The 16,730-nt window shown below is 48.5% G+C and overlaps 1 protein-coding gene across 1 annotated transcript in view; it reads right to left on the bottom strand.

Annotated features, from left to right (window-relative positions):
• The window catches only part of OXSR1 (oxidative stress responsive kinase 1), an 87,270-nt gene that overhangs the window by 36,168 nt on the left and 34,372 nt on the right, over window positions 1-16,730 (bottom strand). Inside the window, exon 4 of the mRNA XM_035554272.2 lies at window positions 12,304-12,445. Within this exon, the coding sequence (XP_035410165.1) occupies window positions 12,304-12,445 (142 nt within the window). The remainder of the gene's footprint in view (window positions 1-12,303; window positions 12,446-16,730) is intronic.

Below are 16,730 nucleotides of genomic sequence, written 5' to 3'. Positions count from 1 at the left end.
TCAGAACATCCCCGCCTGCTCAAGCAGAGCTCGCTCAGTATGGAAGGAAACCTTTAAGCACAACTCCAGGATGAAGCCTCCACCCTTGCGCACTTCGGAGCCCCAGGAAAACTCAGGCAGGTTTCAGTGACACAGTGACAGCAGCCACAAAAGCAGCACACGTTCAACACCACCAGGCTGTCCTACCCTAACAGAGCGAGCTGGGCACGTTTGGGGTGTGAGAAGTAGTGAAACAGTCCTTCAGACTGAATCCTGCTGAAACAAAAAGGGTCTCCAGTCCCTTAACCCTCTCGGATGCAGGGGCTTGTTTCCTTTTTAATTTCAGCTTGGATTACTTACAATTTAGATAGTTTCTCATTGGAAACAAAAATCAGTAAAATATGGTGCTTCAAGATGATTCAAAAACTTAAAACAAGTGCTGTGACAAGAAATCTGCTAGGCCAACAACAGCCACTGCCAAAATCCACGCTGAAGAACTAAACACCAGCTTGATGGGGCATTTCTTCCAGGTGAGCAACCCCCTAAAAACCCTCTTACTCACCCTAGAGTGGTACTTTCCTCCCCTGAGCACCAAAACGGATTGGTGGCAAGCACCCTGGGGACACTGCTTGGGTTTTGGAGTTACTGTACCACAGGAGCAGCTCCCAGCCTCGCCGTTCCTCATCCCGGTGTACCAGCACCGCGTGGTGCACTGCAACAGCACGGGGCGAGCAGCAAGACGGCTGGCTGAGCACAAATCCCTTTATTTAGCTTACGCTGGCATTACCTGCAGCATCTACAAATTAGGCACCTTAAAACCATCCTTAAGACAAATTAATTAGATTTAAAGCGACGGGGCGGGGAGAGGGAATAGTGGTTTCCTGTTTCTTCTCTCCAGGAGATGCTCAGAAACTCGCCTGTTGAATGGCGAGAAGTTTGTCACGCCAGGACACGGTTACTGCCAGGTCCAGGAGTTTGAAGGCACTCCCTACTAGCGTGGTAGTGACCATGTCCTGGGCTGATAGGCTCGGAGTAAACCGCGTGCCTCTGGCGTAATTACCGTACTGGAAGCAGCTTCAGGCTGCAGTGCAAACACTAATTATATCACATTTTAGATGAAGTTACAGAAGGCTGGAGTAAATGCTTCCTTGTCAGCAGCTGAACAAGTGCCGCCATCATTCGGGACGTTCCCGCCCCGTTGCTGTCGCCTTCCTCTCTTCCTAACGCCTCCAGGAGCCTTTCCCCAAAATCCTGATGATGTTTTTATTTACCTTGCACTTCACACCACACAGGGAAGAGGGGTTTGGATTCCCTCCAGCGCAAATCTGGATTCTCCACATCAGCCTTGCAAGGTTTCTCAGTGGGGCAGAAATGCCTCCTCGTTTGCATTCTGAACTGGTTTGGCTTCCCAGCGCTACGGTTTCAGTTGCATCACATTAATACCTCCGGGCTGGGGCTGGGCCACAGACATTAGATGCTATATAAACAAAACTGGTCCCTGATCCAGCAAAATCAGCATCCAGCTACAAGAGAGCTGGAAGGCAATGCGGTGATGCTCTCCAGTTGCAAGTGTAGCACTTCCACGCAACCCTCATTTCATTTTTCAACAGGCAGGAGAAAAAATTGGATTGGAAACCATATCCCAATGGGCTTGTTCCCACTATGAAAAGCCCACTTGAGTACTTCCAATCCTTAGTGCTCAGCTCTGCCTTCAGCCCTTGGCACTGTCACGGTGTTGTCACTGCAGGGACAACACTAGGGTTAAAGCCAGACTTGCTGCTCCAAAATGGAGCATGACATTTCCAGCAGCCAGCTGCGAGCCTGCAGTCCCAGCGTACACAACACAACCCCGTACCGCAGACTTCGAAGAAGTGGCGTTTGCCAGCAAAGCAATGAAGCATGTCAAGTTATTGCTTTTTGAATAGCCCTCTTAATATTGTTTGGAGATCAAAAAGGGTTCACTCGGCTTGTGCTCAGAAGTCTACTTCAAGAGCAACAACTATGACAATTTAAGGCCGCTGAAAATGCAATATGTGTAAGTGACCTGAGCAAAGCGTGGCATCCCAGGACTTCTGCAGCCCAGCACCAAGAAGAAAACTGCAAAGTGAGGAGGAAAATGTACAAAAGCCCTGTTTATCGCGCCTTATTGTGCCTTCTCTTCTAACCTGCTTGTATGTGCCTTTAGGATGCGGTGCTGGCTGTCAGCGCGGCCGTGAGTCACCTGCCCATCAGACGTAATTTACATCAACTGCACCAATAAATTTTCATGGGCTGAACTCTACAGCGCATAATTTGGCATGAAGGAGGAGCGGCTGGTCCTGCCAAGTTTCATTTAAAAAAAAAAAAGAAGGTGCAAGATAGAAGAATTACTATTTTGTGTTAACGGTAATGAGCAACTCGGTATTTATTATGAATGCAACCGATGGCTGCAGTCAGCATTATTCCGAGTAATTTGCAAAACGCTTCCAGGACAGGCTCTCTACTTTGTTAAATACAAAGCAATTTGTGGCACTATACACCAGACGAGCACCGTTCTCTCTCCACGATCAAACACCTTACTCGTTTCAATGCTGTTACCTATGTTACCTCGTCCCCTTGCCTTACAAGCCAGGATATAAACAGTTACAGAAGGCGCGTTATCACTCGAGACAGCGCTGCAAAATGGCAACGAGGCTTGGCACGGCCGAGGGCACAGCAGTATTTTTATGCTCCCAAAAGCCAGCGCGTTCAGCACCGCGCAGGAGACATTTGAGACAAGTGTGTTAGAAGCGATGGAAGTCAGAGCGCTCCCATTCTCGGTCAGAAACGCCACGCACACTAATATTTCCCTGCCCCAGGGGTGAGCCTGCAGTACTAAACTTTCAGGTGAGCTGCAATTACTGACCCGCACAGTGCGGTACCGAGCTCCGCAGGGGTGGATTCGGGAAGATATCCCAAAGCCAGAGGGCTGCCAGCAGCACAGAGCGGGCAGAGCAGCGTCCTGCTCCCCCCTGCACCCACCTGCACCAGCGGGAGGCCGAGAGCTCGAGTCGTTCCTGCTCATCTGGGCTCTGGGACATGCAACGGCAGCCAGGCTGCTAGGAACTACAGCAGGGACCAGCCTGGCGTTGCTCGGGATCGGGAAAGCACCGACGCTGCTCCTGCTCGCTCCTCTGAGCTGCTGCTGGGCCGGGGGCAAAGATCAGGGCTTCAAGGCAGGAGCTAAATGCTGGCCTCGCAGGGAAACCCAGGATTTACTCGGAGTCTCATATGCATTAGAAGTACTTTTAAAGCCTGAAATTCGCATTGGTAAGGAGAGTTTTCTCCTCCGGTGCTGCAGAAGTGGACTGCTGCTTGAAATCCAAGGTTTGGGGTCCAAGGAACCGTGACTCAGAAGCCTGATTCACTTGAGGTTAAGTCACTACTTCGGCTCAGACAAGGGAGAGCACAGCAAAGTAAGCTGCTGGAGATGTTACTGAAATTTGTGCTGTCATCTCGGCGAGCTGAATAGCTCCAAGGACTTGCGAGATGCTGAGGCAGTAAAGAAAACGTTGAGCTAAGTCAGCACGAGGCTGACAAAGGCAGACAGCGTGGGGTGAAGAGTGCCACATCACTTACTGCCTCGCCGTGTCAAACACTCGCCGTTATCACAGCGTCTGCAACTCTCCTTTATCGCAAAGAATTATGTCCAGCTTACGCCTCTCGCTCCTGTGCCAACTCTGATGGTTTTCCTTCTCTTCCCACGTGTTTACAAGCCTAAAGAGAGGTGTGGTGCAGTGACAGATCCTGTCTGCCTCGGTCTTTGCCTCCCACTGCCGTGCCTGAAGCCCAGCATCAGCATTCAAACTCAACCACTCCTCAGTGCAGGGGCAGAAAACTAACCTTAAAAAGTGTTTCTGGACAGATCGGCTCCTTCAGACAGATAAAGGAATGGTGCAAGCACTACACCTAGCCCTGCCACCAAGTACTGAGATGATCTAATCTCACAAACCTTCACAGCCCTGCTTCTTCCTCCCATGCAAGAGGAGGATGTTTCACAAGCTTGCCCCCGTGCACATCGCTGTTTAGCGGCGTCACACAAGCGCGTGCACGCACCTGTCGGCTTCTGGCAAGGATGGCCCAGCAGCAAGGGCTGCCGACAGGGCTCAGCCCCTCAGCAGTCACTACAAGAGAAGTTCCAGCTATAACTTCATACTTCACTTCTTAAGGTTTCCTTTATTCAGTCAAAACTTCAGTTTTTTTCCCCCTATGTCCCCCCCCAAAGGAAAGGACCCCCCCCCAGCAGGCTTTAAAACCAAGTTCTCCTGTCACCGAAGGGCTGCTGAAATTGTACAGGGGATTTCTTCCACAAATTCATCTACTCAGCCCTTCCATTTCCTGAGCCGACTTCCTCTGGAAGGACGGCAGCGGGGATGAGGCACAAAGCTCCTTTAACAGCTGCTGCATGAAAATCAAGCTGGGGAGTCACAAGATCTGCCTCCCTCCCCTGGAGGCCCGGATATTTCTGGGAGGCCCTGCTTTAGGCACTGGTAGCGGAGGAAAACACTCAAGTGATAGCCTGGTCTTATTTGAGCGTTTCATGGCACGTCACTGAACGTGCGAGTAGGTGGGGACGCCTCGTGTGGCAATGCCAGGGATGCACAACACTGTGCCGTGGTAATGCTCTAAAACGTGGTCCTAAAGTGCACAGAAACGTTTGGGATTTCCCCCAAACTACCAGGCAGATTGCCCCAGTTTGTGACGGAGCAGGGAGCCGAAGAAAGAAGAAAGCCAGTGATCGATGTGTCTCCCTGCTTTCTCCCTGCCATGACAGAGATCATAGGATCACAGAATATCCCGAGTTGGAAGGGACCCACAAGGATCACAGAGTCCAACTCCTGGCACCACACAGGTCTACCCAAAAATTCAGACCACGTGACTAAGCGCACAGTCCCAGTGCTTCTTAAACTCCAACAGGCTTGGTGCTGTGACTACTTCCCTGGGGAGCCTGTCCCAGTGTGTGACAACCCTCTCAGTGAAGAACCTCTTCCTGATATCCATCCCAAACCTCCCGTCGCAGCTTGACCCCATTCCCTCGGGTCGTATCGCTGGTCACTAACGAGAGTATATTGGTGCCTGTCCCTCCACTCCCCCTCATGAGGAAGCTGTAGGCCGCCATGAGGCCTCCCCCTCAGCCTCCTCTTCTCCAAGCTGAACAGGCCCAGTGACCTCAGCCGCTCCTCACACGTCTTCCCCTCTAGGCCCTTCACCATCTTGTAGCCCTCCTCTGGACACTCTCCAACAGTTTCACGTCCTTTTTGTACTGAGGTGCCCAGAACTGCACACAGTGCTCGAGGTGAGGCCGCACCAGCGCAGAGCAGAGCGGGAAGATCAAAGTTCCCTCCAAGAAACACCATCACCTCAGATCGAATCAGGCTGAAGATTTTAACATAAGGCAGCTTAAAAAGGTCTCGGTTTGCACAGGGCAGCAAGCAGCCCCGCCGTGGAGAAGCGGGGTGTGTATCTACCCACACACGAAGCCCAGCGCCATCCGGCTCTACGAGGCCACCACCCCGAGCTCCTGCTTGGCAGCATCGGTACGTGATGGAGAAGGGAGAAATTCGAGACGCCCAGGGCTGACAGGAGACTTGCCACTTTGACTTTCTGCTCCAAAACCCAGAATAAGACGATTTTAGGTCATGCCGGCATTCTGAGAGGAAAGATCTCCTTATTTCATCCCGCTTATTGCATAAAGTGGAGAAGGCAGTTAAAAATTGGGTGAGTTTCCATTGTAAAGTCACCTTTTAATAGGAACAGTCCTCTTGGCACTCCCAGTCTATCTCGGCGACGCTTTCCTCGCTTCCACAAAACGATGGATTTCTCTCCAGCAATTCCCTGTTTGTTGTCCTAAATGTGTGGGGGTTTGTCTTGCATGCATTTGAAAGCATTAAGCTTTATTTTTTGAAGTCTTATAGGGACTCCGCAAGATGGGACGTGATTTGATTCAGTAAATGTTTAAAGTTAACATTTTATGAGGCTGCACCAGAAATTGAAGCATGCTTAATGTTACCACACAAACTCAGTAAATTAAGTATTTCTTATGCTTTAGCATATGACATGAATGAAAATGCTGTAGTAGCCTGAATAAATGCTTAAGGCATCTCCCCGTATGCAGCTTTTGGGATCTCTGAAGGCCAAGGAAGCTGCTGCATTACACAGGGGACAATGTTCAAAGCCAACTTTTTGAAGCGTGCTACTCACTTGACACATGGATGAACACCAGTGATTTAAACAACTTCTCTAGTGCTGGAGAGATGCTGCAGGAGCCTGTACCAGGTCACCTACTCCCAATAACCCACACCTGATAAAAGCAGAGACAGGAGACGTTGCAAACAGGGTGGCTGTGAGTAAACGGGAATGGCATTGGGGTTCTGCAAAGGCAAAAGGTAAGCAAGTGTGACATTTTCACCTGATATAACTAATGCTGCAGACAGGAATGAAGATTACCACCCCTGAACCACGTCCAACCCAAATACTCCCGACAGCTCAGGAACTGCTGGAAACCACACTAGTTTAGTGTGCAGCTCGGACAGGGCTCACTGACCCAAACCTACAAGTGCTGCTGGACCTTTCAGAGCTCGCCCCGCTCTGTCTCCTGCTCCTTACCTTCCCGAAACCAGAGAACAACTCAAGCTGGAAGAGACTCACAAGGAGCATCACGTCCAGCTCCTGAACTCTCTGCACATAACTTCTTATCTTCATGGAGCAAAGGGGACAGAAAACCTAAAAACTCATCTCTGTTTAACACAGCTCCTAACAGTTGTACTGAAAAGTTTGTGTGTGTTGGTGTTTTTTTTTTTACAACTAAAGCAAAATGATTTTGACAGGGCATGCAGAGACAAAGCCCAGAGGCAGTACCTGGGTCTGGGGTGGGTGACACGGGGACATCGTAGCAGAACGGGGTCATGCAGCAAGTGCCCATCTTTTGGTGTCCCCGTGGAAGCAGGCACGGGCACCCTCAAACCATGCAGGGCTGGGGCGCTGCTGCCAGCCTGGAGCCGCAGCAGGGCCCTGCAGCCTCCCCTGCTTTCATCAGGAAATCCACGTTCACCCCAGGAACTCTGATCGCCAGTTTTTTGAAGCAGATAGAGGCAGTCTCCACGGGAGCTATTGTTTCTGGCTGTCTGCAGATTTGGGATTTACATCTGGTTCTCATTTTCTCGTTGCAACCGCAGGGATTTTTTTTCTCTCCTTTTTTTTTTTTTTTTTTTTTTTTTTTTAGACAATGAATTTCTGGATGATGCAGTGGAAGAAACAGCCACCGGGAGAGCACACTGGTTTGCCAAACCACCACAATACGCCCCAGTCTGACTGCGGTGCACACGGCGGGGAGATTCAGTGGTCTTTGTGCTCTCAGCACTGCCCAGCAAGGTGTTTATTTGGGGGAGAAAAACACTGAGTACAATCCAGAGCAGCATTTCTTCTGCTTTCCCACCGAGGTGCCCAAAAGCACAAGAATAACATTTCCATTGCTCTGGCTACTCAACAGTTTATAAATTAAAGCTGCAAAACTTTTATTAACAACCACCTCTAAAGGTTACTTCTGTCCATCCTTTATTTTCAGGGAGGAGAGACCAAAGCACACTCCCCTGAATATAAAACTATTGCAAAATACCGGTCTGGAGTCCGAACCTTCATTCCCCTCCCTTTCCCCAACACTTCTCTGCCTCGGGGGACAAAATATTATTCCCATACCTCCGAGGTGCCAAGTTTCTGTAGGAGAAGACAGCCTCTGTGAATTGGATCAGGGCAATCCCCTTCCCACGGCTGAACAAGAGCTGGTTTCCAAATTACTGGTGTCCTGCCTTAAAAAAAAATCAACCTGGCAGTTAGAGGCGAAATGCTCCACGTCCCGTTATCCCCCAGCCTTTCCTTTCCAAATTTCACTGCCGAAACGCACTCCCTAACATAAGATTACAGCCCCGGTTGGAGGGGGGCTGTGAAGTTTTCTTATGGCTTTGCTACAGAAACAAAGAGCTGCAGTACTTGAGTCGTCAAAATAATCCGAGGCACACTGAAATCCAGTTCTACCGCAGGATCTGCCAGCACAACGACCGGCGCGTTAATCAGCTACGTGAAAATGGAGCTTGAATCCTGCAGGACGGTTGAGGTCTGCCAAAAAATATCCATCAGCTCCTTCGTCTTACATCAAACTCTCTCTGCTGGAGGAGCGTTCCTGCAAAACCCCGTACACGCGCAGCCTGGCGGTGCAGATGGGTGGATGCTGACACACCAACGCTTTTTTTTTCCAGGAACTCTCCCAATACAGGTAGGAGAAACAAACAACGAGGTCTCGATCCCGTGCCAAAGCAGTCCTAAGCCAATACATCTGCCATAACGACACATCAAGAATATTATTTCCAGGGTCTCTTCAAAGCTACATCCCAAGAGCTGCCACAGCATCCTGCTGTCCCCGTGCTCACAAAACTGATTTAAAAGAATAAATAAATAAAAATAAAAAATGGTTCCACACCGGAGCACAAACTGGTCTAACTCAGCATATCAAACGGGCTGTTGCACCTCTCTCCCCCACCCAGAAGTATAGCAGAGAAAAAATTAATAGCTGGATCACCGCCTTGCCAGTATTTCGAGCGCATGCAACCCTAAAGGACTTCCTCAGCTTTTTTGTTTTTACAGAAAAACAAGCATCACGTCCATCACGCTGCAAGAGGAGAACCAGACAATATACAACCATTCCAGCAATATATCATTGCACGTGGACTGAAATATTCAGTTACACAATGGCTGATCACGGGCAGAAGATAAGCTCAGAGATAAAAATAGGGAGAAAGACACGGAGACCTTGCAGCAGTTAATCGGCACGATACGTCTGTCAGCTGGCCATAAAGGGCAGCACTTGGAAAAGCTTTGAACTTCCCTCCGACAAGCCCCTTGAACCAATAAAACCCCCCGGGTTGCTTTTGCTTTTTTATTTTCAAGCCATTCATTAAACCGCTGGGTACCTGCTGACCCCAAATACGCGAAGGAATCCGAGCCCAAGCGGGGAGAGGCTCGACGTGCCCTGCGCGTCACCTGCTGCAGGCACCCCGGCGAGATCTGCCTGGCGCAGTGTCACAGGTCCCGGGGGACTTCCCAAAACGTGCCCAAGCAGGGTCTGTCCTGCAGGACGGCTTCACACGGAGCTTTCAGAGCGGTTAACCCGTTAACAGGGTCACTGGGGTTTCAAATTGTCCTTGGGATCGCCGGGCGACACAAAACCACAACGGGGCCGCAGCAGCTGGCACAGGGACAGAGCTGCCAGCCCGGAGATAGGGGAGGCAGTGCTGATCTGAGGGGGTGATGGGGATCATTTGTACTTGTTACCTGGTTCATGAAAATAAAACCTATTCTGCTTTCTCCTCTGTCTTTTCCGTAAGGCCTCATGCTGTTCCTTTCATCCCTTGCACGATGAAAGCAAAAAAATATCGCTTTGGAGACGCGCTGAACGGCAGCTATTCAGGGCTCAGCCTCACTCCGGCTGTTAATTAGGAAAGTAAACAAAAAATCATAATTTAAGCTTTCACTACATGTTTGGCTTTCTGACCTCCTCTAGAGAATACCGTCCAACTGCCCTCCCGACCAAGGCAGGAGATTTACACTTCCACGTGAAGCCAGCTCCCCAAACCCTAATTGGAAGTGGCATTAAGTTCAACACGAGCTTAGGCCGGGTAAGATTCAGCAGCAGCAGAGTTTCATTAAGCCGGTTTTCCACGTGTTCACTTAATTTACCCCGTTAACATGATACAGAATTCAAAAGTATCGAGCATCTCCACCGTCAGATACATGTTTTCTGGCCTGACAGACGATTTAGAGCAGCAACAAGCTGTCCCTGCTTCAGGTCAACATTTGGGTCCAGACACTGAATATCCTGACGCTAAATATCCCAGCCGAACTCTGTGCTTCGCTGGATCGCTGCTCGCTTTGCGTTTGTTGAGCCCTGCTTAAAGGAAGCCTTTCGGTTCTGCCCCTTCCCAGCTGACCTCGTTTCAGCCCGAGGTGTGCTGCAAACACCCGGTCCTGCAGCTCAGCCATCCCCTGGTGCAGTTTCCTTGAGAGACAGAAACTCTGAGCTGCCCCAGGGGCCCAACGTTCAGTTATTTTAAACACTTCCCCCCGAGAGCATCTCTGGCAAGACCGCGAGGCTTCCACCTGCGTTCCCCATCAGGCAGGACCAGTATTATGACCCCTCGAGTTAAGCGAAATGGGAAAAACACACAGAGATTCATGTGTGGTGCAGATGGGACCTCTCCTCGTGCGGCTTTAAATTGTGTTTATCCCGGTGCTGTATACACATCTGGATAAAATGCAAGCCAGCACGATTAACTCCATTAAGGAAACGTGTTTCCTCCCTCAAAGGCACGTGAGCTTGCCTTGTGCCAACCACCAGCAACCCATCCTTCGTATCACAGGCAGGAAGCCCACACACAACTTCCCTTCCATGCCTTGAGCATTAGCACTTCTCCCGGTTTCTCTGCGGAAAGAAGTTCCCCAGATCACTGTGCTCCCTCACGAAGCGGTAATCTGAACACTTTTTCTGATAAAACACCCTACAAGTAACTGTAGGGGCCGCCCTCAATAAATATGTCAAAGTAGGTGATGCACAACAGCAGCCTTAAGCTGCACCAAGGACATGGCTCCCACAGCTGCGGTGATTTCTGTCCTAAATAAGAGCAAAATGCTTCGACAAGCGGGACAAGAGCAGTCACAGCAAGCTGGATTCAGTCCGCTGCAGAATGATTCAGTATGAATCACATTTTCTTCGGAGCAAGCAGTTTGAACTTTGTGAGCATCTCGCTTTTGCTGAGTGCAGGAAGGAAAAAACCACGAATATGCTTTGTACAGTCCTCACCACAATCACTAGTTCTGCTGTTCCACTACAGCAAGGCACGTGGAGAAACACCTCTCCTTCAACAGAGAGATCACCACGCGACATCTTCACAAAAAATTAAGGTTTAACATGTTACTGCTGCTTTAACATATATATATTTCAGTTTCGTGAGACAAGATGAGCCAAGCAAATCAAGTGGAAATCACACATGAACAAGGTTTTGTCAATCACTCGTGCAAGGGTAAGAAATGACCACGTGCTCAGCAAGCAAGTTGTTCTATTATGTTTGCTTCCTAGGCTGCCCGAAGTCATTTTCTAGAAAACACAGCTAAAACAGCTGTGAAGTCAAACCTGCCTTCAGTGGAGACACCCAGCCTTCTTAAATCAGAGCTTTAATGCAGACTGGAAGCTGAAATCTGAGATTTCTTTCAGGGAGAATGATTCCAAAATTGTTTCCAACCTTCTGGTTCTTTTTAAGCCCAAACAATCTACAAAGACCAGTCGGTTTGACCAAAACTATGAAATAAATGCTGCTTGGCTTTTCTAATTAAAAATTTTGGCAAAAAAAAAAGTCACCTCTTCTTGTGCAGCTCTCGCAAGAGGGCTGAAACTTATTCCAGCACAGCAGCAGCAGTGCTTATCATGGCATTGTACCAGAAGATGACCAAGCCCAGAGAATTCCCAGGGAAGAAGAGGCTGTTGTTCCCAGCAGCAGCCTGGGGCTGGGATGATGTATGTTACCCACAAGCTGTATGTTCTATTTTCAGTGCATACTTAGGATTGCTTTTTTTTTATTTTTTATTTTTTAACGGCAGAACATACTGACTTAGTATCCTCTCTTTCTAAAGCACGCCACACCTTGAAACACCAGGGGACAGGAAAACATGCTTTAAAAATACCTCCCAAATGACAGAGCAGTACAGAAACCCGCGTTGCAGCGATCCATCAAATGCCAGGCCATTAGTTAACGGGCTTTTACCTACAGAATAAGTTTTTCACTTCTGTTTTCCATCTCCTCGAAATGAAATTACCCAAATTTAAATTTTGTCACGTTGACAAAACAGGCTAGCCTGCAGCTAGCCTTAAAAAAGAACCAGGCTTGAAGGGCTCCTTATTGAACTGCCCAACATTTCTTACGCAGTACTCTTAGTGATTTGTAGCACTGCAAGAAGCAAAAGCAGCTGAAGTTTTTCCAGCTCTAACAACTACTCATCGTAGCTGGATCTTGACCCCTGAAAAGAGGTTTTCTTTACAAGAACTTTAGATATCTTGAAGTTTACCCAAACTTAACCTGGTCATGGCTTTCCTAAAGAAGCAGCTACTGTGCAGAAATTCATGTTCAGAGTTTCAGTAAAGCTCCCATCTTTATTTTCCACCTTCCATACCCTAACAGCAGGTTGTGTGGTGAGAGTGCACGTGCTCAGCTGCTCTGTTTCAGTGACGCTCATTTCAGAGCAATGATGAGAAATGTAAAATACCTGTGGATTTGCCCGTTTTTATGCAGGTAGTCCAGCCCCTCCAGCACCTCCTTGAGGATTGTGGCTATACAGGGTTCATCCAGGACACCGGTCTTGTGTTCTCCTTTGGCCACAATGTGCTTTATAATATCCAAAACGGAGCCTAGAGAAAATAGTTAAACACGTTAGCGTGAACTAGAAGAACTGATTTGCAGCTCGGTGTACTTCATAAGCACTTAGTACCCAAGTTCTTGGAATTTATTGGGAGGGGAAGCAACAATGGTGAGGACCAGTCCGTAGCTGCAGCATTTCCTGCAGGAAAGCAGAGGCAGCAACGCACGCCTTACGCTCATGAGCCTTAAAGAAGAGCAGATCCTCACGGTGGGCTGTAAACACCCTGCGACCACAAGTGCCTGAGAGGTTCTTTGAACAAGCCAAAACGTAAAGTGTACACACACAGACCTCTTGGAAGGGCTTTAAGTAGATACTGATGCTACAGCTGTTTTAGTACTGGAGAAGCAGGAGGGGGAAATGGAAAAAGCAGGGGGCTGCCAGGACTCACAAGCAGAAGGCAACACGCTTGATAAAATTAGACTCTTTCTGAGCTCTCATAAACTCAATGCAGAGGAACAGCAAGAAAAAATTACTATGTTAAGGGACGGCACTGCCACAAGAAAAAAAAAGTGGAAATAATTATACAGAGAACAAACGGGACTGAATTCTGACAGTGAGTCACTTCTTCGCTGCACACAAAACTGGGATAGCTTAGACCCTTCCCTAGGAACATCAGCCTTTAGTTTTTCTCCCAGCCGGGGTGTGAATTACATCACCTTACATGACAAACCACACTTGACAGAGTAAACCACCTCCCGGAGCTGCAGCCAGGAACAAATGGAATCAATGACCAGGAACATGTCTCTTGTGCCAGGCCCCATTTTCATGATATATTGGGTACCGGGTTCTTTGAGAAGATCATCTTCAGTCTAGATGCACACACAGAGCTTGATTTTATTGCTCCTACCGCTCCAGCACAGGATGTCTCAGTTTGTTTGCCAGGCGTGTGCTAGTTAGCACCTTCAGACTTGAGTTTATATAGTTTCATCACTGCATAGTCAAGTACTGGGATTTTTAAAGATATGGGCACAAAGTTATGGCACAATGTTAGCAGTACCACCAAGTTCTTAAAGAGTGAGGAAAGCAGGCACAGCTGCAAAGCACAAACGCAGTCTTGGTTGTCTCTGAAAGGAAACAAAACGCTTCTGTATCTGAAGCACAGCAAAAGCTGAGAAACTTGGGCATATGAATTTGGTTAATGCGGAGATCACAAGTTCCACCTTGTAAATTCCTGAAGCAAACTGAAAAATACAACGGGATTTTTTTTTGTCCTTTTCATCCTTTAAGGTTCACCTAGGCATTAAACCCTACTGCTCCTAAAATTTATTGTATTAACTATCCTACGAATCTCTAGGCCAGAATAATCATGCAGAGAGGTTGTCACTTAGCAAAATATTTTACTTTTGGATTCTCATATAAGAGCAAAAAGACTACAAGGTTGGAATCTGCACCGTTGTGGAAAGGCTTACTCTGCAGATAGAACTGCAGAGGAAACAATGACACGGGTGCACGGTGTCCCCAGGTTTGTGGGAAATGATGTGTTCGGGGTTATCCACCAGCTCTCTGCAGCCAGGGGAGCCACCACGTCCTGCTCTGCCCAGCTGCACACTTTCCATCTTCTCCAGCCCACCGGAGCTGGCGCTCACATACTACGACATCTAAACCAACTGAAAACGGCACTGAGAAGGGGGAAAAGAAAAATGAAATGCTCTGCTTGGTTGGTAGTGAGCATAATCCTTGAAGAGATGAGTGTCAGAGCCAACAGAAAGGACAAGGAGGGTAAGAAGAAGGGAGAACACATCTGGGAGCAGGGCAGGATGCTGGCAGCCCTCGCGTGTCAGCAGTGAAGCCGGTCTGATCGCTTGCTGCTCCCCTGAGCGGCACCTCCGGCTTCCTCATCCCCCAAAAAACTTCACTTGGCTGATGACATTTGCAAAAGACATGATCTGAGCACACACTAACAAAACAGAAAATAAACAAATAAAACAGAGAAGTCTAGTTGCACAACATCCCCCCAACACTTCATGCAAGAATACCCTTCTTCGCCTTCCTTTACCCTGTCTAAGCACAGAACCACTCCTCTTCAGTTAGTTTTGACTCGGGTCTTAATCAGCCGAAGGTTTTAATCAGCCGAAGGTTTTACCCAGCCATAATTCAGGTTGTTTCTAAACATCAGATTTCCCAGGTGGGAGCCAGATTTTCTCTCCTGGAGGAGCCTGTAACACCCCACAAGTCAGGGCACATGCTCCTCCACTGAAATCTCACCTTTTAGGTTCTGCTGGCTAAGAAAGGGACTCTCCTGGACAGCGTGGGGACTCACCTGGGATTCAGCCTGTCACGTACCCCTATTTTAGAAGTACGTGCTTGCAAGCCCTGATGCTCTTATTTTGGACACAAATTTTTGTGACACCTACGAAAAAACCACCCAAACCCCTCCTCTTCCACTGTTCAGGTTTCCCCTCTGAAATGTGCCTTTATCTGGGGAACAAACTGCCGCTTGTGTAGAAGTCCAGTGAAAATATGCGGTTCTTCACGTACTCGTTTTGTCCTCTTCCCACCCACGAGGCTGTCAGCAGACTTTGTTCAGAAACATTTCCCTTCTCCTGCGAAGGGCTCGGGGAACGTGAGGAGGCAGATCATCTGGTGCTGAAAATCGTTTGGTCAAAAATCCCACGTTAGCCAAGTTAGGGGTTGTACTTAGCCCAGAAAAAGGAGTGGGGGGAAAAAAGGGGGAAAAAAAAAAAAAGACAACAGGGCACGCACACAATGAGACTCCTTTGCAAAGGGCAACAGCTGATTCACACCCGTACTGTGCAGCTGCTTCTAGTCCAATCTGCCATTTTCAGCATGTTTTCCAAAGCGCACTTCTTCCCATTGTGATGTTCAAAAAAGCGCAGGAATTCGCCAGTCTTCGATGGAAAGGGAAACAGCAACGAGGCTGTCAGCGAAATGCTGAGCTCAGGGAACAGCAGAGCAGCCAAGAGCCACCTTCCTGGTGAACAAAGCGTTACAGGGACCATCCCCATTCTGTTTACACGTGTAAAAAAAACAGTTTTGCTACTGGCATCACAACACGGTGTGGTATTTCTCCCAAGACACAGACCGGTAGATGGGGAGGTCGGAGCTGCCTCCAGAATCCAAGGCAACCTTGTAAAAGGCAGCGCAGTGGGATATGAAGAACAAAGCCAAGCTTCATTTCCACACACTGCTGTGTGCCGCGTTAGAAATCTTGTGACATTCTGGTTCAGGAAGCTGCTGTGGTGTGAGTGAATACCCCCAAAGAGAAAACCACAACTAAACACGGAGCCACTCAAAGACAAAGTCACGGGAATTTCACTACTGAGGAAAACAGTCGCTACTATAAGGCTGGCATTGTATTTCGGCATCAGCCTGAAAAATTCAACGCAAAGTCATTCCCAAGCATCTCGGTTAAGCGTGTGATACCCTTGGTGAGATCTCCTTGTTCGCTTAGGCAAATTTTCTCCCTTTCACCAGCTGCGTTACACTCCAACACGAGACAGTAGCTTGGAGCCCTACCCTCGGCCTAAGAGAAAAAAAAAAAAGAGTGTTTTGCACAAACTGGCCTGTTCCCAATCCAGCCGTATGTTAGCTGCTCGAAATTAACTGGGAACATTCAGCTGAGCTGGAACCGAGCTCAGACCTACACAAAGGCACGTGCTTTACAAATCCATCATCCTGTCTCAAAACAGCAGCACGATTCCAGATAGTGCCGCTTTCTGAGCCAGCTTCCGAACCTGCTTCAAAGAGTACCTGAGGAAGGAAAGAGCACACCTGAACTTCGCTGCGCCTCTGCTCAAATGCGGTTTCAGTATGGATTTGTGCTCCGTGTGCACAGCGGGGTTGAACAATCTGCAAGCAAACAGCTCCCATAACGGAGTGGCCAGAAGAGAAAGTTAACAGCGGAAATAAGGCACACGCGACAGATATTACAGAACAGTTACAACAACATTTTTAGGAATAAAAATCCACTAGGATGTCTTCAAACCAAAAAAATCTGAGCTTTCCCTTGAATATGTCTCCTATTTTGGATGACAGCGTTGTGAAGTACTGGTGTGTGTTACGTACTAGCACTACACATAGCACTAGCTATGGCTCCAGCAGTTCCCTCCTCGCTTTTTCCCATCAGAAAACGCACGAGAGAAGCTCCGGACTCACAGAAGAGGGGCTAAGCTTAAGCTGGGAGAGAAAAGAAGTGAAGTTTGGCTGGGGCTGACTGAAAAGCTATTCCAAGCCCCGAAGGGGAAGCACGTCAGGAAAAGACAAAACAAGACCGAGGGCAGAGCCAGAAGTGGAGCCTAAATGTAAACACAAAC

The sequence above is a fragment of the Cygnus atratus genome, chromosome 2, assembly GCF_013377495.2.
Source record: "Cygnus atratus isolate AKBS03 ecotype Queensland, Australia chromosome 2, CAtr_DNAZoo_HiC_assembly, whole genome shotgun sequence".
Taxonomy (NCBI): domain Eukaryota; kingdom Metazoa; phylum Chordata; class Aves; order Anseriformes; family Anatidae; genus Cygnus; species Cygnus atratus.
This window is presented reverse-complemented; position numbering and strand designations above follow the sequence as displayed.